We start from the raw sequence: 22,619 nt of genomic DNA on the forward strand, positions 1-22,619 counted from the left end.
CCAGCTTACTCCATGTATTGTAGACCAGCCTTTAGGCACATTTGATTTAATGCAATACGATATATTGTCGTCAATTTTACCAAAAATTGACAATTTCTACGAGCCACCAGAAAATTCCACGTGGCATCTTAGGCGTGGGCGTTTTCGTAGTTCGGATTCTTCATCGAATCTATTATAAATCAACTATGCTTTACTATATTCGCATTGATTAATTGGGAAAATTGAAGTGTAAAACGTATCGCGAGATCCATCGGACTGAATTTATCAGCGATGGTCAGCAGTTATTTATCAGCGTGCTCCTTCCTCAAGTCGTTTATAGTTTTCTCAACTATTGATGTAACATATAGAATGATTCACAAATTTTTGTCCAGCTTTAAAGCTTCTCTTAATTTCTGTTCTATATATAACACAATTCACGTGTAAAAAGAATACGCAAAGGAATTTATATTTCAGTTTTTATCGTAATTTTTACAATAAAATCCAGAATTACTAATCTAGTCTGTAGATTATTTAGAAAACGAGCTTTTGTTAGTTAAATAATTTGAATAATAATCTCAATAAGTCCTCATAAAAAGAAATTCAATAGATTTAAAATTAATAAACGTGGTCCAATTAAAAATCGATTCACATTTAATTCACCTCTTTCAATCAATCTGTTAGAAAAATTTATATAAATAGATCATTCTTAATTTATACTAAATTCCACTAAATTATAGTGCCAACACTTTGCAAAAATTTATTTAGTCGCGCATAGGTCGATTATGAAAGTTTTAAAGCTGTACAAGAACTTTATAATTACCTTCATAAAAGAATGGAAAGTTTTATAGTTTATCGTCATCAAATCAATAGCTGATTAATCAGAAATAATTACACATTTTAAAAGTTTTAATAGGAAATGAATTAATATCGTCTTTTCCCTCCTGTGTTTTTCGTAAAAATGTATTACTTGCTGGTGCGTCATATACAAAATGCCATGCATTGATTTTTACAAGTCTTATTCATTTTTCGCCGCATACATAAATCAACAATAACTTTCAAACGCGTAATTCAAACTGCGAACATAAAATAACGCAGGTCTTTTACTATTAGAGAGATTCGTGGAATTTTGTCAACGCGTGTAGCTCGCTGAACGTCACATTTGTTCTCAATATAGAATTATTTGACGTAAAAAGAAGTACTTAAACGTTAATCTGTGATAAATGCTCTACTAAAAATTTTTAAAAAAATTCGGGTGGTCGACATTGGTACATCGGATGAGAATGATCAGTTGGGATATTGGTAGACGGTGTTATCTAGATTGTAAAAGGCCATTTGCTCGTCGATCCATCGACGGCCGTAGGCTACGTTAGCGTAAACGCCGGGAATTTCTTTCTCGCCGCAGCCAAGTCCCCAGGCTACAGTGCCAGCTTGAACGTATCTCTTCGGGTCGTTCCTTAGAGGGCACACGAGGGGACTTCCACCGTCACCCTGCAACGAAAAGATCGAAAAGTCAATCTTTTACTTGATAGAAAATGGAGAGAAACATGGAAAGTTTCTTTGCAGACATCGGGAAAAATCGTGCTCGATTCTGTATAAACTAAAAGATAAAAAAAATTGTTATCTCAGTTGATACTCCTCTTCTCGTAGAGTATAATGATAATGAACGCGAGGAAGTTGGAAAATAATCGACTCTGAATGTTATCACGCGGATCTTCTAGAATAGATTTTTTACAATTCGTAGGAAATTTTTAAGTCTCCAGAATTGCGTATTCCGCAATTATGCTGAAATGCCAAAACTGTAGGGAAATATGATACGAATTTCAAAGGAATCTTCGGGGGTTCGAGGAATTTTTGTGGGAGATATCCTTTGGTTTACCTTGCAGGTATCTTTTCCTTCCTCTCCACCCGCGCAGATAAAACTTCTGTCTAGAACAAAGTATTTTCCCAATCTGGTAGTACGCATAATGTTTTGGCACGTGTCGCGAGGTACTATAGGAAGTTCCACCTTCTTTAAGATCACTTGATAACGTCCCTCTTTACCTATAATTAAAAATCGCCAAATGAGATCATTATGCCGGTTGCGTATATTCAGGGGCTGATCTAGATCATTATTAGTCGGTCGCTGCAGACAGCTGTAATACACTAAATTAGAGATCTTGCGGAGAAATTCAATCGATGTATTTCTTTCGCACACTAAAACGTACCGAATATGTTCTTTCCCCAACCGCTGGCGAAACACCTGGACCCGTCGATGTCCGTGTTCGGTTCCGGTAGACACACGATATCAACGTTCTCCGCGTAATCGACTGGGGTCTTCAGGATTAGGATGGCATAATCGTTGTAAAGCGCACCCGAGTGGAAACCCTCGTGGACCACTACCCTTTCTACGTCACGATCTTGATGCGCATAGATCTCGTTCTTCGTCTGCGTGTCCCATTCACCCGCGCGAATCTTCAGCTCGTGTGGTTGCTTCCTGTTTGTCGAAATGCATTGTTAAATTGGAGAAATAATGGACAACGAGTAACAGATATAAATGCATAATAGTCACTCTCTCTCTTTCTATTCCCGAGATATTTGTTAACTAAGTTTGAAACTTTGAAACGACGTCGAATCGACGTCGATTGACGAGTCATTTCTCGCTGGGAGGTTATCGAGTATTCGTAAAAATGTTATTTGTTATCGCAAAGTTATTCGTGACAAGATTACTGACCCATTGACGCAGTGAGCCGCAGTGAGAATGGCTTGTCTGTGGATAAGAGCTCCACCGCATTGATAAACATTCAATTTCTGGCCGTCAGTGCCGATAGCCTCTTCCTTCAAAATAGCCACTATCCACGGAAACTCGCCAAACTGGGCCTCATTATCAGACTGGCCGGTGATCCTGAAGCCGACTCCTTCAGGATTTCGCCGTCCACATCCGGTCCTAGTGGTCGGTGGAGGCGTGGATGGTGGCTGTAGATCCGGCGGTTTGCAGCAAACATCCAAGTAGTTCTCGCATGGTCCAAGAGCTCTAAATATCCCACAACGTGATCGTGAAAACGCGAGGATAAATTACCCTAATTAATAGATCCGATCGTTTATTAGTATATGGAAAAAAATATAAGAAAAATTTGAAGAATATCCGAGAAAGATTGATGATAGATTTTGCAACTTTCAAATTCTTAATTTTGATGACATTTTAAAGAGCAATGTTTCGTTGACAATTTGTTAAATAATTTTTTGAATCAGCTGAATATTAGTATAAAGGTAGCCAATTTAAAAAGTTTCCGACAATTGTTTCTTCTCTAGCTTAATTATCAGTCAACTGAAATTGTGCTTAATATTAGGATAGCATATATTATTGTCCAAATCCAGAGGAATTTCATTGTCCAAAGATAGTCTCGTGCGGCGAGAATAGTATGACGACATGCTAAAAACAATAAATCGTCTAATAACCTACCGATCAGAATACTCAAAATCTAATCTTAGCAGGATAAAAGTATCCGAATAAAAATTCGGCCATACACGGAGAGTGTTTTTAGTAAAAATTAATCTCGCGCCGACTTCTGATTCCGGAGTAATTAATTTTGAACGTGATACCACATTCCGAGCGTTTCAATTTCAGTTTCGAATATTATAACAATACAATACTCTCAATGAGCATTAACTGCCATACGGAATTTAATTATATTTAATTTAATTACGTCATTTATTATTGCGCGGTATATATTGTGTCCAGAGTCGGGTAACAAAAGAAATCGCAAACCATTCCTAATTGAGCAACATCGACACGGCGACACTTCCTTCTAACACACTCACTCTCCATGCACGGTTCGAACTACTTGTAACTTAACTATGCTTGTAACATAGCCATGCCATAACCGTATTCAACATTATTTGTTGTTACGTTACAAAAACGTAAATGAAGTAATAAATAGTAAGGTCTTGTATCGATTCACAAGGAAAATTCTTGTGAAAGAATGTTTTGCATTAGAATCTTTTAGAATCAGTCTCTAAAGAAACACCTTTACAACAATAATTTTTGCAAAACACTATCCTATTCGTTTTATCAAACTATTAAGAAGAAATTCCATTTTTGTGTATTATTTTTACATAAAGCAGAAAATAATTGTAAAGAAATGAAGAGATGCGAGAGTGTACTCCTTTTTTAAATCTGAATTTAGAAAAAGATTAGATTATGTTAAATATCACTACGCACATCTTAGTAATAAAAAAATAGAATCGTGCGTTATAGGATACACCGGCACCAATTTAGTAATTTAGTTGAAAACGAGGAGATCAAAGTGAATAGATTCTTGCGCAAGACAATAGGAACGAGCTACTAGTTATCGTCGTGTACAGATGTACCGAGGCTTAGTAGTGGTTAAAGTTTTCCAACCTCGATTTTACGATACCAATAGGAGCGTTAACCATCCATCCGCCACGTATCTGTCGTGGACGAAAATTCTACAGCATGCCGTGATCCATCGCCGTCCGGTAAGAAAACCAGTCGAGACATCGATCTTTGGTCAACAAACTCACCCCTTGTCATCCTTCTTATCATCAAAATCGGACCTGATATCGATAATGCCGACCCCGTTCTCCACGATCTTGCCTTCCTTGCACTGATAATAAGGCACGCATTCGCAGTCGAGGGGCTTCGCGGGTGTTTGATTCTCTGTGCCGAGAATGACAGTTCTGGGGGTAGTGGTGCCGTTTCCGGTCTGGAAGACGTCTCTGATAAGGCTGTCGAGGTCGCCGTCTATCTGAGGCACTGACGGAGGTGTCGTCTTAGCATTGCCGAATGTCTCATCGATGAGAGCTGAGAGGCCACCGTCGTTTTGTTGCGCCGCGGGCAATGCCGTCACCAAAGTCACGCCGACCAAGGCCAACGCGAGAACCAGTCGCCACATGGTTTGCGCCAAGGACTCTTGGCTGATCTACCTGAAGCAAATGCGAAAAGTGGTGTATCGTATCGGAGGCAACGTTGCAGAACGATCATAGTTAAACTGATTTTTTGATGATTTCGCAATGACAGTCATAAAGGAGAGATACCTTCTTTTACGAAGCTATAAATAGTGATGAGACGCAGCGGTGTCTCGCTTTTTTAGTTAGAAAATCGAAGGAAGTAAACACAAACTAATTGCAAGGAGCTCGTGAGATCCCTCGTCACATTATCTTTCGTGCGATCATTAACGTGAGGCAATTTAGTCTTCGGTCATTCTCGGCTATCATCGAGAAGCATTAGTCAATAAAAGAGCGCATCTGAATCTAGATAACGTGTTTATACGATGCATCGACAGAATAGAGGACGTATATTTTAAATTTACGAGGAAATAACATCGAACATCGCGGAATTTTTCGAAGTTGATGTAAAAATGCAACATAGAACAGGCTTGCTGCTTTATTCTTCATCCTATCACAAGTGATTTGCCCCCAAATAAAAATCTTTTTACTACAAAAAAAGATTATATTTCGAAAAATTATAATAAGTGCAGAATAATGAAGAAGTAGAGATACACACTAGTAATATAATATATACATTTCCTATATGCTTCGGTAAACTTTACCATTTTTCTACTTCTCGGGACTCTCCCGAGTTACTGGAACACGAGATTGAATTGTATTGTGTATTCTACAATTCCAGCAATTCACGATAAGCGTAACGAGTCAGTAAAAACTCGGCGTTCAATTAGAACAAAGAGAATCCAAACTTTGATCACAGATATCTAAGTCCACGATAATTTCTGAAATTACAATTGTAACGAATGATGGCACACGCGACGCATGAATTATTTAACAATTAATATTCTTTCGTCCGATCTATGAAACATGAATTCTATTTAAAAAAAATATTATCGCGCGATAAAAATCAAAGTTACTATCGCACTTCTGAGATATTCTTGCAACAGTAATAACGAGACTACTTCAAACGTTTAATTCGACGTTAAGTGAAGGCGCTCGATCTTCTTTCGGACAGGATACTTGTAATCTTTTCTGAAAACGTGATTACGGAACACACGCGCGTCGCAATAATTTGACCGCACAATTATTCAGGACATTTGATTATTATCAGATAATTAGCGCTATCCTCGAAGTGCTTCCGCAATGAAGATGCACGCAGATACGTGTTATTATATAAATATAGTTTAATTTCTTCGTGCGCGTAAACACGCTCTGACGATAGACGCAGCACGAGATTAGAAATGCTGTACCATTTATTCGCCCCAACATATTTCGATACTTTTTACCACGTGAATCCCATTAATTTGATAGCCGATACGTCGAAATTACACGGTAGCGCGACAGCACATTGTATAACAGTTTCGGCCGTAAAATCTTTCGTACGGTACACTTAATTATTTAAAATTACCTGCCACTGACCTTTTGGATTACCACAAACTAGTAGATCAACATATTTCGTTAAACCGGTATCAGCGTTGGCCTAATTAAAGTTCAGGAATTGCAAAAATTTTGCAACAAGAAATTACGAAGGAAGATTAGCTACGGTAGGATAATTTTACGTCTCGAAATTACATAATCTTTACTGTGATTATATAAATTAATATGATAAACGCGATCATTTTCTGTTAAAGCAGACAGAACAAGTTCGATATTATCGGTTATTCTCGAATAATGACGATTTTTATTGAAATTTTAACCGCCAAGGTGACATAAAAAAATTATACAATATTCTCCGAATTTTTTCTCTCTCTCCTTCGAATAAACGAACAAATGGCAAATTTTACTATTAGCATTCGAGAAGCAAGTCTATTTAAATCCCGATAAAAATTGTGGTACTCACCAAAAGGAAACACGCGATGAACAGCGAACAAGCACCTTCTGCTCGGAGCAGCGATGCCCGATTAGCGCCACGGCTCTGAGTAAAGAATCGTGATTTCCTCTGTACGTCCAGAGGATCCCTACTCCGAGCGCGTTTATCGTGAATTCTCCCCACTTTCCTTCTGTCGTTACTACTCCGAGACTTGGAGAACCGGCATTTCCCACCTATACACTGATCCTGAGGACCGACGTCGTTTTCCTGGAAATTCCAATGTAGAAACTCACGCGTCCCCTTGATAAAAAAATCCCCCGTGTCCATGACGCATAACGTACGAAAAAATTATCTGAAAAATATATGTATCTAACGACTCAACTGACCGAGGGTCAATAATGATCAAGCGAGGCCTTACTGTTGTTTTAAAACAGGGGATTGTACGAACTAGGTAAATAAGTTGCTTGAAAAATGCCAGTTCTGATCTTTGTCCCCAGATCCTTACAAACCATAAGTAACAGACAAACAGTTTATTTAACTATAATTTCAATTCGAGTGTAGAACGCGGATATACTTACGATAAATTCGTAGTCTTTCCTTAGTTTCTTTTTTCAATTGTGCTCACCGTGGAATAATATATTCCTTGATACCAGTTTCAATCCTTACCAAGGTTTTCTGTAGTTGTTGACCCTGAGTGAATGGTTCTAAGCTAACAAGCCAATCAAATCGAAAAGGTTTATTCATGTTTTTTTATGCAAGAACCGTTGGAGGATAAACGTCTCAATAACAAATTTCAATGAATCATTTGGCTGAAGATGCGTGGATGTAACGTTGTATTTACCTTAATGTTCTTTTCTTCTAAGTAATTGCCAATGTTCGTAAAACTCAAATACGATTTTCGCAATCGTTTATTTACAAGTTTTAATTGAATGGTCTTATGCTGTGGTCTTATGTAATGCATTTCGTAAAAAGTCGCGGATTCACAAATTTTTTATGTTAAGGTCAAGTACAGCCTTGGCCAAAATTATTTGCCACCCCTTCAATTCTTAGAAATGTAACTTCTTTTGACTCCAACCAACTATTTTGTATATTGTTACGTGCCTGCCCGCTAAACTGAATGACTTAAAGTTTAAATGAGGCATCTCATTATAAACGCGCGAGGACAAGTCGCGATACGTTTACCGTATCAAACTTGCATTTTGCTTGTATTTAGTTTACTGTGGTCGCTCGAAGTGTGCACATTGCTTAATAATCTCCAATTTATAGACTTACTCTAAAGAACAATATTATTTTGCTAAACGTTTGGATTTAGCTGAACGTTTGAAAATACAATTACTTTTTGAAGAAGGAAAAATAAAACACCAATCGCAAAACTAGTGAAATGTCCTCATAGTACTGTGTGATACGCCATAAATCGTTATAAAAAAAACTGAAAGTCATCGACTGGCATTGCTTATTTAACCTGAATGTAAAATAATTTAAAGTCATTGAGGTTTATGGCAAATATTTTTGGTCAAGGCTGTATATGTGCACGAACCTGGATCATTCTTTAGAAGGCATTACAAAGATGACAACAGACGTCTTATTTCATGATTTTTCTCCGCGCAGCTTACCTGAAAAAAAGAAATAACGACAATAAATTTGCAAATATCAATATGAACTAAAAAAATTATGAGAGAAAAATGCCATAGGTCAGTAACGTTTACGTCATTCTCTTTCTCTTTTTACACGTAATATCTGTACAATAGTCTGTCGTCTTCTTAAGGCTAGTGGGAATATGGGAACACAAGTATGATGTACAAGTAATCTACTCCGATTTGTCTAATGTCTCGTTAGAGGAAAAGCACGTTAAAAAATGGATACAGTCGGTCGTATGTGCCACTTAAACGTCATTAATGACGCACGTCATTACAGAAAGGGAGAGAGAGATTGTCGAGATTGTCATGCTGTTTGGTTGCACACGATTCAGGTGACACGTAATATCATCAGGTATTGTCCGTCAGGTGTTGCAATAGCGTTTCATTCGACATAATATCTGTGTGATCGGAAGTGCCGCTTACCGTCTCCGTTTTACCGTGCGCGAGAAATATAAATGACACCATTTATCAGCTCGATATAGCAAGCACTTTGCAAAAAAATATGAATGGGTTAAAAACTTTATAGGCGCTAATATTCGAAAAATTGAGGATTCCTTTGTGATAGACTGCGCAATCGTAAAACAAATCGTTTTGTTCTCTCATAACGCTTTCGTGAAAGAAATTGACGAAACTGCTGCAACATTCGGAAGGAATTGCAGACATTAAAATATTTTGTAAGAATGCAAAGGATACTATCGCGGTAATAATAATTAATTGTTAGCAGGAACTCATGAATGCATAGCTTAGCGAAACGATTGTCCCTCTTCGAAAACGCAAATGAGGCTGCATCATTGGCAACTATTTCCTATGTGCGCATCTTTACGTAAAAAAGTCAATAAAATGCTTTGTCGACTTTATGCTTAAATACATAATTCAATTTTGCAATACTGAGGCATTGCTCAATCCACGATCGAGCGTGTCTTTCGAAAACACAGCTCGAATTGAGACTCATCCGAGTTGACCAAAATTTGACTTCTCAAAGAAAAATAAAATAAAACTGCTTTTTATAAGCAAAGTTCAATACTTGATGCGATAAATGTTGCCTTTACCCGCACAAATATCGCGATTACGTTATCGTGAGATACTTTGAACTCGGTGAAATTGCGCTGCAAAAAACACAAATATGTAAAACATAATAATTAAAGTGGATACTATTTTTTTCAATTTAGTGCACAAATATGTAACGTTTCTAAAAAATATTATACATACTTACATAAAGGAAATGTTAATTTCTATAATCAAAGTCTCATATTATTCTTATATATAATTATTCCAGCACAAGTGATGAAATTTGTTATACAATTTATTGTACAATTGTACTAAACAAATTATATATTTAATTATTAGAAGAGTATTAGATTGGTAGAAGTCTTCTGTTCGATTCTACGGTACTGGAGTCAGTTCTTCCAATAGCCGTGATCGTCTAGTGGTTAGGACCCTACGTTGTGGCCGTAGTAACCCAGGTTCGAATCCTGGTCACGGCAATGTGAAAAACATTGTCACGGTGGAAGCTTTTTTTTTATTAATTTTCATAGTAACGTCAAATTGTGTGCTCGAGAATTGCAATTACGCAAAATTTTGTATTTAAAGAGCGAAATGTTTCTCTTTGCAAAATAATTTATCAATATGCGTGTTTGTTGCGGAGAATAGTTTTTAATTATTAACGTTGTCAACTGTCAGTTATTTATTTCCAGCATTTGTTGAATTTGTACAGAAAAAGGGAGAGAAAAAAATAGTTAATATAAATTTAATATAATATTATATATAAGAAAAATATTAACTTTTGCACAATTCTAAATACAATTATTCTCGCTACACACAATCATCTTATCGTAAATAATTGCCGTATAATATTTGCCGTGTTGCTTATTACAACTCTCTAACAATAAGTAGAAATATATATTTAATTGTTTAGAATTTTTCTATTTACCGGCGCGAACATTGTGCTCAGTTTTCGCGTCTCTGTGCAGTTCTTCCAACAGCCGTGATCGTCTAGTGGTTAGGACCCTACGTTGTGGCCGTAGTAACCCAGGTTCGAATCCTGGTCACGGCAATGTGTATAACATTGTCACGGTGGAAGTCTTTTTTGTGATTTTTTTGATTATTCATATCCAGATAACGTAGTGTGCGAATACGAGGGTTCGCTACGAGGGTTTCAGAGAGTTTCCTATTATAGGGCAACTTTTCTTGGTCGTGTCTCCAGATTAGTCCCGTTAAATCGTGCTCAACTTTATAGCAAACAATTGTTTTCGCGCGTCTTATAAGTCAAAGTACGTACGAGAAATTATTTGCTCTAGAACTAGGACGACGATACGCTTGACCTCCGAGTCTTTCCCACGTTCATCGTACTGCGATAAGGTTTATGTGTTACGCAGCTATCGATATTAGCTAAAACAAATACATTCTGATACTCGTTCTCGAAGAATGCGATTATGACGCATTTATTACTGTACGATCGGAAGACTTAAAAAAAATACAGGTTGCTCGAGCGAATTAAAATGAATAACGTAAAGTACACAAAGTTATAAAACTATCGTTGCATTTTATTATTATTACAACAGTTGTCGTAAGTTATGCGCGTGATATTAGCGTACGTACACGGAACGTAATCGCAGTTGCTGAATTGGAAATGTCGTTAAACGTACTACATGCGACACACATTAAACGCCATAAGTTGCAAACTGCTGATCTATCCATTGACGATGTTGCGAAACGCTGGCGTACACCGCAGGTACATTAGACGCTCCGCAGCCAATACCCCACGATACGATGCCAGCCTGTCATAGGAATTTATCCAAGTTTATTTCTCTTGTTCAATATAAAAATGCCCGCGAGCTTAGCACGATTTAATTCGCACTTTAATTAATTTGATTAACAATTAAAATTAATAATAGATAAACGAGAATTTAAAAAACAACGGTTGAAAGAGTCTAATTAGTATGACAACGTTAAGTCACATTGACGCTTGAAATAAAAGGAAAACATTCGAAGGAAAATTAAGGAAGCAGCAGGTATTAGATCTGTCTATTCCACTTTCCTCGTCGCTGAGTTCTTTCTAATGTGACGGAAATATCCGTCTATTCCACTTTCCTCGTCGCTAAATTCTTTCTAATGCGAAGGAAATATCTGTCTATTCCATTTTCCTCGTCGCTGAATTCTTTCCAATGTGCAGAAAACCAGATTATAACATAAAAATAATGGCTCACCTGAAAGAATTGTCCCGTAGTAGCTTGACAAACCAACGGTCCACCGCCGTCGCCACGACACGTGTCTCTATTCGCTTCGCCGCCGGCGCAGATAAACGACCCATGCAGTTCAAAGTATTGGCCCAATTTCGTGCCTCGTAAACGCGTCTGACAATCCTCTTGGTCGACGATAGGAAGATTCACCTTTCGAAGCTCGGCCTGATATTGCCCTCCCGACTCTGTAACGTGATTACGAACGAATGCTTTCTGATAAGCCGAAAGAAGTGATACGCGGAAATGTGTAAGCTCAACTTGAGGCTCACCGAACGAATCGCTGCCCCATCCTAGTCCGTAGCATCTGGACCCGGCCAAGAAGACCGTACCTTGTTCGGGAAGGCAAATCGGCAGGACGTTCGCGCTAAAAGTGACTGGTTCTGCCAAAATGAGGACGGCCACATCGTGGAAAAGCCCGCCGCCATAATACGACGGATGCACAGCTATCGCGAAAATTTTCGCTTCTTGAATAGGCAACGGTTGTGTGCTGTTTCCTATGTTCCATTGTCCGAAGCGTGCGATCAAATTCTCGGGCTTTTGACTGTCGGTAGATCAAGACGGAGAAAAAATGAAACAATTAGGACCGACAAGAGTACGAGAGATGTTTTGAAAAATCGCTTCGTTGAAACGTTTCCTGCATTTTTCGTCTACACGTACTTGACGACGCAGTGGGCGGCAGTGAGGACGGCTCCGTTGGTGACCAGCGAGGCACCGCACTGGAAAGCGTAAGGACTGTCGGTCGTGGACCTTAGGAGAAGCGCGACCATCCATGGGAATTCAGCGAAATAGGTTTCCTCGGAGTCAGGTGGAACAGGCTGCGCTGTAAGCGATTGTTGTCATTATCGTTCAAGCAACAGCCTATAGCAACCTGATACACTGTTCTGAATTTCTACTTCACCAAGACACGAGTACAACGACCACGGTTTATACTTACGCGGCGCGTAACCATTGCTCTGTACACCACAACCGGCCTGCGGGGAGCGATTGGCCGGTTCGTTCGGACCCCTGGCCGAGGACACGAAGGCGCCAGCGTTGCGAAGACCCCGAGGACTGATACCTGCGAGCCGACAGCACACTTGATCTGCCGACGAGCACAACGTGAATCTCGAGTCAATTATGCCAAGACCATCCGGACTGACTTCGTTTCCTTCGGAACACAGCCAGGTCTTGACGCAGTAACATTCCTGCGATGTACCACGGTTCTTCAACGAACCCAGGTCCGTAAGCGGCGCGTTTGACGACGTACTCCGGCAGGACGGTATGTTTGTCACCGTGCAAATATTTCCTTGCGATAAAACTTGAGAGAATCTAGGATCTATCATGCTACCACCGTCGGACGTGCTGACGGTCATGCAGGTGTAACATACAGTGAGATTGCCGCAAACGAAGCACAGTTGCGTCTCTCCAGGCGGTGTAGACGTGGTCATCATTGTCGGGGGACTTGTCGTTGTGTTCGCCAGTATGCTGCAGCAGACCAAGTTGCCGGGGCACAATCCGTACCGCGGATTTATTATACCCTCGCCGGAGATGGTGACTATTCCGTTAGGAGCGCATTGCGACATCAGCACGCAGATGCAGTTGGGAAGTATCGTCGGAGCTGTTGGTATTGCAGTTGGAAATGTCATTGGAGATGACGTTGTTGTTGTTGTTGTTGTTGGTCTAGTCGGGTAGGTTGGTCTAGTTGGGTAGGTTCTCGTTGGACGAGGCGTCGTAGTTGTCGTGGCATTTGGCGGATAGCAGCAGACCTCAAAGTCTCCGGTGCATCTCCGTCGACCACCGGTCCTAAGCACACGTTATTTTAATTGTCTATTTTATTTAACCCTTTTGATATCATCAGTGTCGAATAATTTGAGAAATTCAATTTAGCCAACAAACTAAGTATAAGTATACTTAAAGTTTATTATTTAAAGGGAGAAGTAAAAATAAATCAGGTTTAGAATAAAGTAAAGTTGAAACTCGATAAAAGCAAATAGATGAAATTAAAATAACAAGGTGATAAATTAAAATTTTGTACGGATGTAAAACAATTGGGCTGGATTAAAATTAATTAAAACCTGAATAGGCCAGCAATACCGATTAAAAATTTCGAACTTTGATTATTAAAACACGATAATCTCTTTAGGTTGCTAGTAATAAATAACAATGGATAAGTTTAGCCCCTTAGATGGCACGTGTTTAATAAATTAAAAATAAATTTGATGATTAACTCACCGCACGTCGATTACTCCACTTCCATCGGTGATAATAGTCCGATTACTGTCGCATAGGTAGAAAGGTACGCAGATGCAAGCTCTCGGAGCGGCAGTGGTGGTGGTAGTAGTAGTAGTAGGATCGATCCTGTCTAGCTTCTGATACTGATACTGCGGTTTGCATTTGCGTAAAAAGAAAATAGACGACGAATCGGCAAATGGTACCACGTCCCGATTTTTTAAAGAGCCTATGTCACCAGCTCGAAACATGATCGGTTTTTCGATCTGACCGAGTCCGCGATTCACTTTTTCCGAGGTGCTCGCGACGCTGATCATTGTCAACGCGACGGCAACTACGTTCACCAGCGACACGTAGAACCGTGACATGATGGGTCGTTATTATCCGGTGGCTCGCTGTCTATTGAACGATTTTTTAACACGAGCACGCGTTTACGTATACAGGATGTGTTGGTGTTTCCCGGGTTTATGGAGAACGTTCGGATGCAGATATGACGCCAATAGCGTATTACCTTTTGTCACACGACCGAATTTTCGAAGGCAAAATATAATAGCAACGCGTCACGCACCGGCGTGCGTGTAAAAATATGAAGAGCAGGGATTTGCATAAAAAAATTAGGTTGCACAAAAAATAAAATATTTAGATGATATAGAGAAATTATTGAAAATTCTTATCAGCGAGATAAAGAAAATTAAATTAATGATATATATTAACAGTTCTTTTTAATATATAATTAAACATAAAAATATTTGTAATATAAAATTAAATATAAAAATGCAAGTAATGTAACTATTGTAGAATATTTTTATAGAACGAAAAAATTATTACCCGGGTGAATACAAAGAACTTACCTGATAGAGGCGACATTTAAATAAGTGAAATGCATTACTAATATTGAAAATTTTATGTTTAAATAATTATAGCTCTGCAGTATGTACGTATATGTGAGGGACGATCCGTTTAACTGGTCAAATACAAAAGATGCGACCTACTTACTCGATAGGAAACGTCAAAAAACAGTGTGCTACCGTCCTTGCAAGTTAGAATTACATAGAGATTTAAATAATACAAATATTACATTCTATGATGAAAACGAAAGTAAAAATTGAATTAGATAAAACAACTGTTGTGACAATATGCCAATGCGTTTTTTACATTAAATGTCAATTCATTCAACGAAAACGAATTTTTGAATCTTCGGTTTAAAAAAAGGCCACCGAATAAATTATCAAACCGATCAATGTATAGATTGCAAATACCACAAAAGATGCAGTCAGGCAATATTTAACAATTTATTTTCAACCTGTGCGTAAGGGTGCAGAAAGTATTACAGATCTCGGATAAATTCTATCGCGTTACATAATACGTTGCTATTGAATAAAATTTAATAAAGAACGATGATATACCCATTGTGAGAAAAACACACCTTTCATTCAAATGCATATATTCTCTATGAATCATTATTTAACATAATACAATTTCGTACAGATAAATTTAAATAATATATATATATTAATATGGCGAAAGTGATAACAATTATCCTTAATTACAAATAAATATTTGGCGTGACGATTATCATGACGATATGTGCAAGAATATAATCTTAAAATACGAACGACTACAAAAAAGAAAAGGCGTGTCCAGTGCACAAGATTAATTCCGAATAAACGGAGATCTAATACGGCGAGGAGGGAGGGGGAGGGGAATTACAAAGAAACTAAAAACCAAAAAGTTTCATTGCGCGAGCACGCTCGCGTTTCAAGCGGGTACAATAAAGCTTTTTGGGTTCTGGCGTCAAATTTAATCGGTCGGCAGATACCAACATTCGGAATCAGGAAAACGCGTAATCGGGTGGGCCTCGATCGACATCGCAGGCGCTTAATTGCGACAAAATAAATATTTATACAATTCTGTAAAACGTGCAACTGGACACGCTGGATTTACCATTGACATGTCCAAATTGAAATCTATTAATTTCGTTCTTATTGAATATCCTGCGTATGAATATTTCATACGAAATCTGGCTCTTACTGGTGCTCCTAAGGCACTTATCACCTGCCGCTGCTCTTAATCGCATACGTTACTGCACGGTTTCGGATTACTGTAACGTCATCTCGCAACCTTACTGATGAATCAGTCCGGTTTATTGTGACGACAATCGCGTAATTCTAAATTTCGGCCACGTATGCCATTAAGGTACGAGACGCGCATCTTATGAAAGGAAGCACTTATTCGTACTATTAAATAGTAGGCCTCGTAATACAAATTACAAGAATACTATGCATCAACACTTTAGAAACGTAACACACTTGGCACTATAAGTCTTAATTCTTGCATGATGTGTGCAAGAATGTAATCTTAAATAATCTAATTGCTTCAGATCTTGTATCTTCAGTATGCTTCAGATCTGTAATCTTAAATAATGTAATCTTTAATGGCATACGTGGCCGAAATTTAGAATTACGCACATCATAATAATCACCACGCCAAATATTTGTAATAACCTGAGAAATCATTTAAAAGTTCTTGAAAATCACATATGTATAATTATAATCAATAATAATCTTAGCAATAATTTCCTGTAATTACATAGACATAGATAAATAGAAGAAGCATTTTTTATCTCTTCGAGAGAGAATTGAAATGTTTTAAAGATCGTGTGCTTTAATAACAAATACTCGTGATGTAATCTGTTGAGTGTTGCAAACAAATTTGCTACTTTTAGCTGATTATCGAGGTAGAATTAATCCAACGTGTACAACGCTAAACTAAGTTATCTTACGCTATATATCTTATACCCTACATTTGAACATTTTTATATCACACAAATAAAAAAAAGAAAAAAATAGAAAAGTTCCCAAATTTCACTGAAATTTCAATGTTGAGTGAACCCGTAACATAAATGGAACGCTTGAAACTTATTTAATGGATGGCAGTTTTACAAAGAAAGGAGAAAAACCTGCATACTTTCTGTAACGAGATTGTCCCTACGTAATTCGCATTATTTAATAAACTTCTCGAACTAACAATTAAAAAGAAAATCATGTGTGTCGAGCAAGCTTCAGACACAGTTTAATTGATATCTTCTTCTTCAAAAATAAAAATATACTAGACTGAAAAATATATATTATCTGTTGTCACTACTATAATATAGTTTTGTTTGTTGAGCATATACATTAAACTTTCTGAAGCAATTGCTCAACAAATATGATTTTCTTCTTAATTATTATTTTGTAAAGTTAAACGATATGAAAGTGAAACGTGTCCTTTGCTAAATCTCGAGGAACACCGAAAAGAAGTGTCGACTGGGGAAAAAACCATGCGCCTTGCACGAACTGTCAAATCCGCCAAGCGAAAGCCAGCTACGTATACAAACATGAGAAAGCGCGGCCTTAGCAGCAGCTTTTGTTTCGACGGCCTTGTAAGTATCGTGGTGAAACTGACAGTGACAACACTTCGATCTAATATTCCCTCTGAACATGGTAACAGCGCGTAAAATGTACAAAATTGAGAATGAGTCGGTTTATATCGACGGAAGAGGGGCAAAATAAATTAAATGTTCACGATAACTATAAAAAGTTATCAGTGTACGAGCGATAATTATGCGCATATTATTTAAACTTTTGTACTTTTCGATAGTTCTGAAATCCGTATTGCGGAAACGTTGAGACTCTCTGTTGATATCGAACGTTTTGATCTGCGGATGCAAATGACTGCACCCGATTTTCTTAATTGAGTGATGTGCGCATGAGTTATCGTCTTTGACTTATACTATCTCATAATATATAAAAACTTAACGTTCCATTAAGGCACGTATTATCACAACTCTCATTTAAGGAACTAGTAACAAAAATATGTATATATATATATATATGTATATATAGAAAATGAATCATTTCAATAACAATTCGCGAAGATGCAATCATGACGTAATCACACAGTTGTCGAAACGTTCCGCTGAACGCCGTAATGAAAAATAAATAAAAAAATTAATTAAAATAAAAATGCGCATGGTGTCCTGATTGCACAATGTGTTAACTTAACAAGGAAATAGTTTTTCAAATGAAAGATAAGATGCTGACAATTACTAAAATGTCTACAGGCAAATCTTTAAGATCTCTTTAAAAGATCGTTATTATTTCGAAGTCAAAGAAAATTAAGAAACGTGATTTTTCTTCTCATCTGCATACGTGCAATGAATACATTGTACATAATTTGTACACAATATTATGTGCATATACTTTGATTTTCGAACTCCGTACGAATATCTGTAAAGTCAAGTTATCGGTTATTGTAAATTCTGTATTGCACAAAAGAGTGCAATCTCTATTCCTTGACGACTCGCAAACATATCCGGTAGTACACACGATCGAAGATATCGAAAAACCTCAAAAGCTAAAGGAAGCACTCGACATATTTGATATTTTTAACCGTGCATTGTATCGGATGTATGTATCGTCAAGGAAAAGAGATTGCGTTCCCTTGTGCGGTGCAACTTTTACAATACCGACGTGAGAAAAACTTGTCAGGTCACGTTAATCATCGTATTGATATTCTCGACAAATAAAGTTCAACAGTAGGATGGCATAGATGTGGAATACAGACGTATGTCCGTTTCCTAGATGACTGGAATATAGATGTGAGTTGTGAACGTATCACGGCTTGGACCTTACGGACATACGTCTGTATTCCACATTCATGCCATTTCTGACAGCCTACTGTTGAACTTTATTTGTCGAGGATATCAATACGATGATCAACGTGACCTGACAAGTATTTAAGATCTTGAGGCGATCGATAGGCGTTGTCTATCGTAATGTCTTAACGAAGCTGCTCTAAAAGTTTCCTCCGTACGTTTAAGCGCGTCTCTTTCCTTTGTAAACAAAAATCGCGATTAACTCTTACAAACGTGTCGTAATAAACACACAATGTGTATGTGTCCTTGAACCGACTCAATCATGCGACTCTCGAGATACGCACAAACCAGTCTCTCCGTTCTAAATCGACGTTCAGTTTACGTGCAATTTCCGCATTATAAATTTGAGTGCAAATGGGAAATAAGCAAGTGGTGAAATACGTAACGAGTAATTATGTTGTAGACATAAGACGATAAGAATACAAAAGTAAAAGAATACGAGAGGTTCATTAGCGAAAACAAGTGATAAAAATTTCAACTTATTTCCTATTACGTACGGAGGAAACTTTTAGAGCAGCTTCGTTAAGACATTACGATAGACAACGATCGCCTCAAGATCTTAAATGTTTGTCAGGTCACGTTGATCATGCTTCTCTTTTCTTATTTATAGACAAATGTAAATAAGAGAAGCATTGTACACAATAGCCTAGTAACTAGATTGTTTCGTTGGCACTTGGACGTATGCGGGGAATAGCCTCTGTCAGCAGTTGATATCGACATACGCTCGAAAATTTGTCTCCTTACTCCTTCCTATTAAAAAAAAACTCGCTTAGAACATATTATACGTATCCGAGATCTACAATCGTTTTTGTTAAGTGAAAGAGACTAAGAAATGAAGAAATAATATCACATGAGTTTTAATATTCACTTAATACTGATCGTAAAGTGAATTGTAAAAAGGAGCACTACGTGCTTATACACACAAGTTACAAATACAACTAAAATACGTAAAAGGTGAAGTTTTAATTTTTATTTACTTAATATTTCTCTTCCCTCTTACAACACTGAGCTCTGATAGTTTTTTTTTTAAATGAGTGATAGAAAGTCTATTAAGGCGGAAGCATTAGAAGATGATATTTTTATTTATATGTATTATCGAAGACACGGTTTCTTTTCTATACGAAAATTCCTTAATTCTCTTTTCATAGAATAGAGAACGGTGTGAAAAATTATTTTTTTAAATTTTATTGCAGCATTTATCAAACTGTGTTTATTTTAAAATAATAACTGTCTCGTAATTTAAACGTTCCTTCTTACGCCTCACGTGTTAGCAAAGAGTAGAAAATCGTATTGCGTAAACTGTACAAATCCTAATATAAAAAGAGAGGAGTTTACTTTCGTTCGGGGCCATTACACTTTCTTAATCGAACCTACTACATGTAAGACTATGTTATACTTTGCTTCTTAATTCGTTGGAACATTTTCTATTCATTTACGATTTCTTTACTGCACACAATTATTTGTTCCTATATTTGCTATACAATTTATACACTTGTACATTTTTTATTTACATTTGTACGTGCAATTGAAATACATTCGCGTGCATTTACGAATTAGCTCGTGAGACTTGAAATTTATTGCCACGCTAGGAGAAAGAAAATGTTCCACACTTGCGTAGAAAGTCAACATCTCTTACTTGCTTCGTCGTTTTCCCGTGGAGTTCCTCAAGAGTTTAAAAGCATTCGCTGTGCTGATGGTACCGGGATTATAGGGGCCCTTCGGACAGTATTTAACTGTGTGTGCCATATCGCCGCACGCGCCGCAAATCGGACACGTATAAGCCCTTAACAATCAAAAATATTATCTATGCGTGTGTAACGAACCCAAGACACTCGATGTTAAAAGGAAAACAAAGAAAAGAAATTCCGAATATCATATTTCGTGAAGTTATCAAAGACTTCAGGCAGATTTTTTAAAAAGACGAGACTATTTGTGAGACAGTGCAGAGCCAGCACCCATGGCGCCTCAGTCCTATGAAACTTACGACAGATTTATACCGATTTAGTAAAACGAAGAGGCAAGATGAAGATTTCTTCACGCTAAATTTTGTTTGTCATATTTTCTGCTGAAAAAAAAGGACGTAGGTCGACGCCTCGAATATCTCGGGATGTTCCGGGCTTAGACGCTGCGAGATAAGAATAAAAACCTTTCTTGACATCTACCTGAGAACGGGACATAGAACACGTCCGTCGACGTCTTTCAGCAAGTGCTGCCGATAGTACGTTTCCTCTTCCCCATTATTTCTGCAGAACACGCATTCCGTTGGCAAAGGTTTTTTGTTCTTCTTTCGCCGCGATACAGTCTGTTTTGACACGTCTGCGTCCACATCTGGGCAATACTCGAAGTCACGACCATTGTGTCGAAACTCGTCCATTATCTCTTCAACTGCAACGAAGCGCAAGAGCGTAAAAAAAATTTTTTTAATCGACTGTACACGTGCAGGGAAAAAAACGCCAGGGACTCTTCCTTCCTACGGCTGTGACGCAAGAGAGAACTGAAGTCTAATCTACAATGTGTGTCTTGCAATTGGAAACATTGTATTTTGTACAAGAGCAAATCCACACTTCCAAAATTTCTCGACAATGCACGATTGTACTCTACAATTAATCAACTTGCACAAACTTTTTAAATGCATTTATTAAAATAGAATGTTTACAGACGCAAAGAGCACATTGTAGATTAGATGGTCAATTCTGTATGTTACGCTATAGTGAAAATTCTAAAAGTGAGTAGCCCAGTCTCTTTCTAACTTTTAGTTCACATTTAGCACTTTCACTATAGTGTAAGATACAGAATTGACCTTCAGGCTTAGGCACGGTCTACAATGAGATGTTAGGGCCAGTTTCACAAACGTTGGTTAACTGCTAACCAAAAGTTTATCGATTCTTTCCTCTTACAATTAGTTAATAAGACAGAAAAAGATAGGGAGTTGAATGAACTCTGGTCAACAGTTAATAGACGTTTGTGAAATTAGCTTTCAGTCGTCAGTCAGATTCTGGGTGAAAGAAAAGGGAGCGACACATAGGCCGGTATTAATAGTCCGTTCTTATAATTAAGATTATCTTAAGTATATACTTTATATACTATACATACTAAATACACTAAATATAAATAAGATTATCTCAAGTATACTCTTAATGTGCTTTTAACCAATCGCAGAGGCCAATCGTATTGGCCTCTTAAGACAACACTTAAGATGATTTTGAAATAAGAATAGACTATAAATACCGGCCACAGTACCGACTTCTAACGACTCATTGTAGACCGGGCCCTAGAATCTATCGCATAAATATTCCAGATCCTCTCCCTCGCTGCGAGATACGCCCCGTGTATCGAAATCCGCCCTTTACGATGCACGCGGCCGGCAAACGTAATTCGATAAGACCGCGGTTTTGTAAACACGCACGCGGCCGTTCTCGACCCGGGTGGCTTCGAGTGTTTACCGGGCACGTCGTTGACGTCATCGGAAATGGACATCGTGAGACACACGCGTATCCTTGCATGAAACCTCAATAGGTCTTCGTCCCCTCGTCGATGGCTGTGTGAAGTTGGGCCCCCCACTACTGAAAATGCAATAATAACCTTTATCACTCGTTTGGTGGTGTTTGGTAGTCCATTCCCGACGATTGGTAGTCGATACTGTAATTAAAAATCGCAAAAAAAACATACGCGCGTGAAGTTAGCCCTCCACTTACAAAACTCGGCTTTCCCGATAACACAGGTCATTTTAACTATAGCATTTCGTTTGGTGGTCGTGTACTGACGTTTGGTAGTCCATTCCTGACGATTGGTAGTCAATGCCGTAATTAAGAAGCGCAAAAAAAGACGTTCGCGCGTGAAGTTGCCCTCTTCTCATATAAAAGTCTCTTATAAAATAGTTGTTAAAATCAGTTGTTAATGTGTAATAAGTGTGTGTGAAAAGGGAGAGAGAAAAGAAATTGTAAAATTTATATAGCTTCCTCTCTCTCTCTCTCTCTCTCTCTCTCTCTCTCTCTCTCTCTCTCTCTCTCTATACATATATATATATACAGGGTGGGGCAATAACTATTAGGACCTTAAATATCTTCGAATCTATAAGTCCCAGAAGAAGATTTGTGTAACCAAAA

The 22,619-nt window shown here is 37.9% G+C and overlaps 4 protein-coding genes and 2 non-coding genes across 11 annotated transcripts in view; 2 read left to right on the plus strand and 4 right to left on the minus strand.

The window, feature by feature from the left end:
• Positions 1 to 918: 918 nt before the first annotated feature.
• LOC105559926 (transmembrane protease serine 5-like) lies at positions 919 to 7,064 on the minus strand. Its single transcript, XM_012008584.1, has 6 exons — positions 6,764 to 7,064; positions 4,534 to 4,898; positions 2,690 to 2,989; positions 2,184 to 2,452; positions 1,856 to 2,019; positions 919 to 1,467 (listed from the first exon to the last, which is right to left on the minus strand). Exons 1-6 carry the CDS (start codon positions 7,058 to 7,060, stop codon positions 1,264 to 1,266), a joined length of 1,599 nt encoding a protein of 532 aa, XP_011863974.1. The 5' UTR covers positions 7,061 to 7,064; the 3' UTR covers positions 919 to 1,263.
• A 2,718-nt stretch (positions 7,065 to 9,782) lies between these two features.
• Trnah-gug lies at positions 9,783 to 9,854 on the plus strand. Its single transcript has one exon. It is a non-coding gene; the product is annotated as a tRNA-His (tRNA).
• Positions 9,855 to 10,351: 497 nt separating this feature from the next.
• Positions 10,352 to 10,423, plus strand: Trnah-gug. Its single transcript has one exon. It is a non-coding gene; the product is annotated as a tRNA-His (tRNA).
• Positions 10,424 to 10,732: 309 nt separating this feature from the next.
• Positions 10,733 to 13,671, minus strand: LOC105559925 (serine protease 44-like). 4 transcript variants are annotated; one of them, XM_012008583.1, is made up of 5 exons: positions 12,544 to 13,671; positions 12,267 to 12,429; positions 11,879 to 12,150; positions 11,577 to 11,794; positions 10,733 to 11,147 (listed from the first exon to the last, which is right to left on the minus strand). In XM_012008583.1, the coding sequence occupies exons 1-5, from the start codon at positions 13,232 to 13,234 to the stop codon at positions 11,031 to 11,033; spliced, it is 1,461 nt and encodes a 486-aa protein (XP_011863973.1). In that variant the 5' UTR covers positions 13,235 to 13,671; the 3' UTR covers positions 10,733 to 11,030. The 4 variants fall into 4 exon arrangements, with proteins under 4 accessions (XP_011863973.1, XP_011863971.1, XP_011863972.1 ...); XM_012008581.1 differs by having other exon boundaries at positions 11,577 to 12,150; XM_012008582.1 differs by lacking the exon at positions 10,733 to 11,147 and having other exon boundaries at positions 11,342 to 11,794.
• A 76-nt stretch (positions 13,672 to 13,747) lies between these two features.
• Positions 13,748 to 14,411, minus strand: LOC105559924. The gene has a single exon (XM_012008578.1). It carries the CDS (start codon positions 14,183 to 14,185, stop codon positions 13,817 to 13,819), a length of 369 nt encoding a protein of 122 aa, XP_011863968.1. The 5' UTR covers positions 14,186 to 14,411; the 3' UTR covers positions 13,748 to 13,816.
• An 833-nt stretch (positions 14,412 to 15,244) lies between these two features.
• LOC105559927 (protein nanos) overlaps positions 15,245 to 22,619 on the minus strand; it is an 11,909-nt gene continuing 4,534 nt past the window's right edge. The window contains exons 2-5 of one of the 3 annotated variants that reach the window (XR_001008783.1): positions 20,676 to 20,898; positions 20,150 to 20,296; positions 19,152 to 19,263; positions 15,245 to 18,085 (exon numbers count right to left, since the gene is read on the minus strand). Coding sequence is in view for 2 of the 3 variants with exons in the window: in XM_012008587.1 (XP_011863977.1) it covers positions 19,254 to 19,263; positions 20,150 to 20,296; positions 20,676 to 20,898 (380 nt within the window). In the remaining variant the exon portion in view is untranslated. Of the gene's footprint in view, positions 19,264 to 20,149; positions 20,297 to 20,675; positions 20,899 to 22,619 lie in introns of all 3 variants that reach the window. The other 2 variants (XM_012008587.1, XM_012008586.1) reach the window with 2 other exon arrangements.

Source organism: Vollenhovia emeryi, unplaced genomic scaffold (genome assembly GCF_000949405.1).
Source record: "Vollenhovia emeryi isolate VEMERY1.0 unplaced genomic scaffold, V.emery_V1.0 DF939249.1, whole genome shotgun sequence".
NCBI lineage: Eukaryota > Metazoa > Arthropoda > Insecta > Hymenoptera > Formicidae > Vollenhovia > Vollenhovia emeryi.

Coding starts and splice junctions, on each gene's coding strand:
- LOC105559926 (XM_012008584.1), bottom strand. CDS start 7,060: ATGGACACGGGGGATTTTTTTATCAAGGGGACGCGTGAGTTTCTACAT. Junction 2,453..2,689: donor GCGGCTCACTGCGTCAATGG/GTCAGTAATCTT, acceptor TTCGACAAACAG/GAAGCAACCACACGAGCTGA. Junction 2,020..2,183: donor TTGGGGAAAGAACATATTCG/GTACGTTTTAGT, acceptor TTTTAATTATAG/GTAAAGAGGGACGTTATCAA.
- LOC105559925 (XM_012008579.1), bottom strand. CDS start 13,234: ATGACATTTCCAACTGCAATACCAACAGCTCCGACGATACTTCCCAAC. Junction 12,430..12,543: donor GAGCAATGGTTACGCGCCGC/GTAAGTATAAAC, acceptor AATCGCTTACAG/CGCAGCCTGTTCCACCTGAC. Junction 12,151..12,266: donor GCCGCCCACTGCGTCGTCAA/GTACGTGTAGAC, acceptor ATCTACCGACAG/TCAAAAGCCCGAGAATTTGA.
- LOC105559924 (XM_012008578.1), bottom strand. CDS start 14,185: ATGTCACGGTTCTACGTGTCGCTGGTGAACGTAGTTGCCGTCGCGTTG.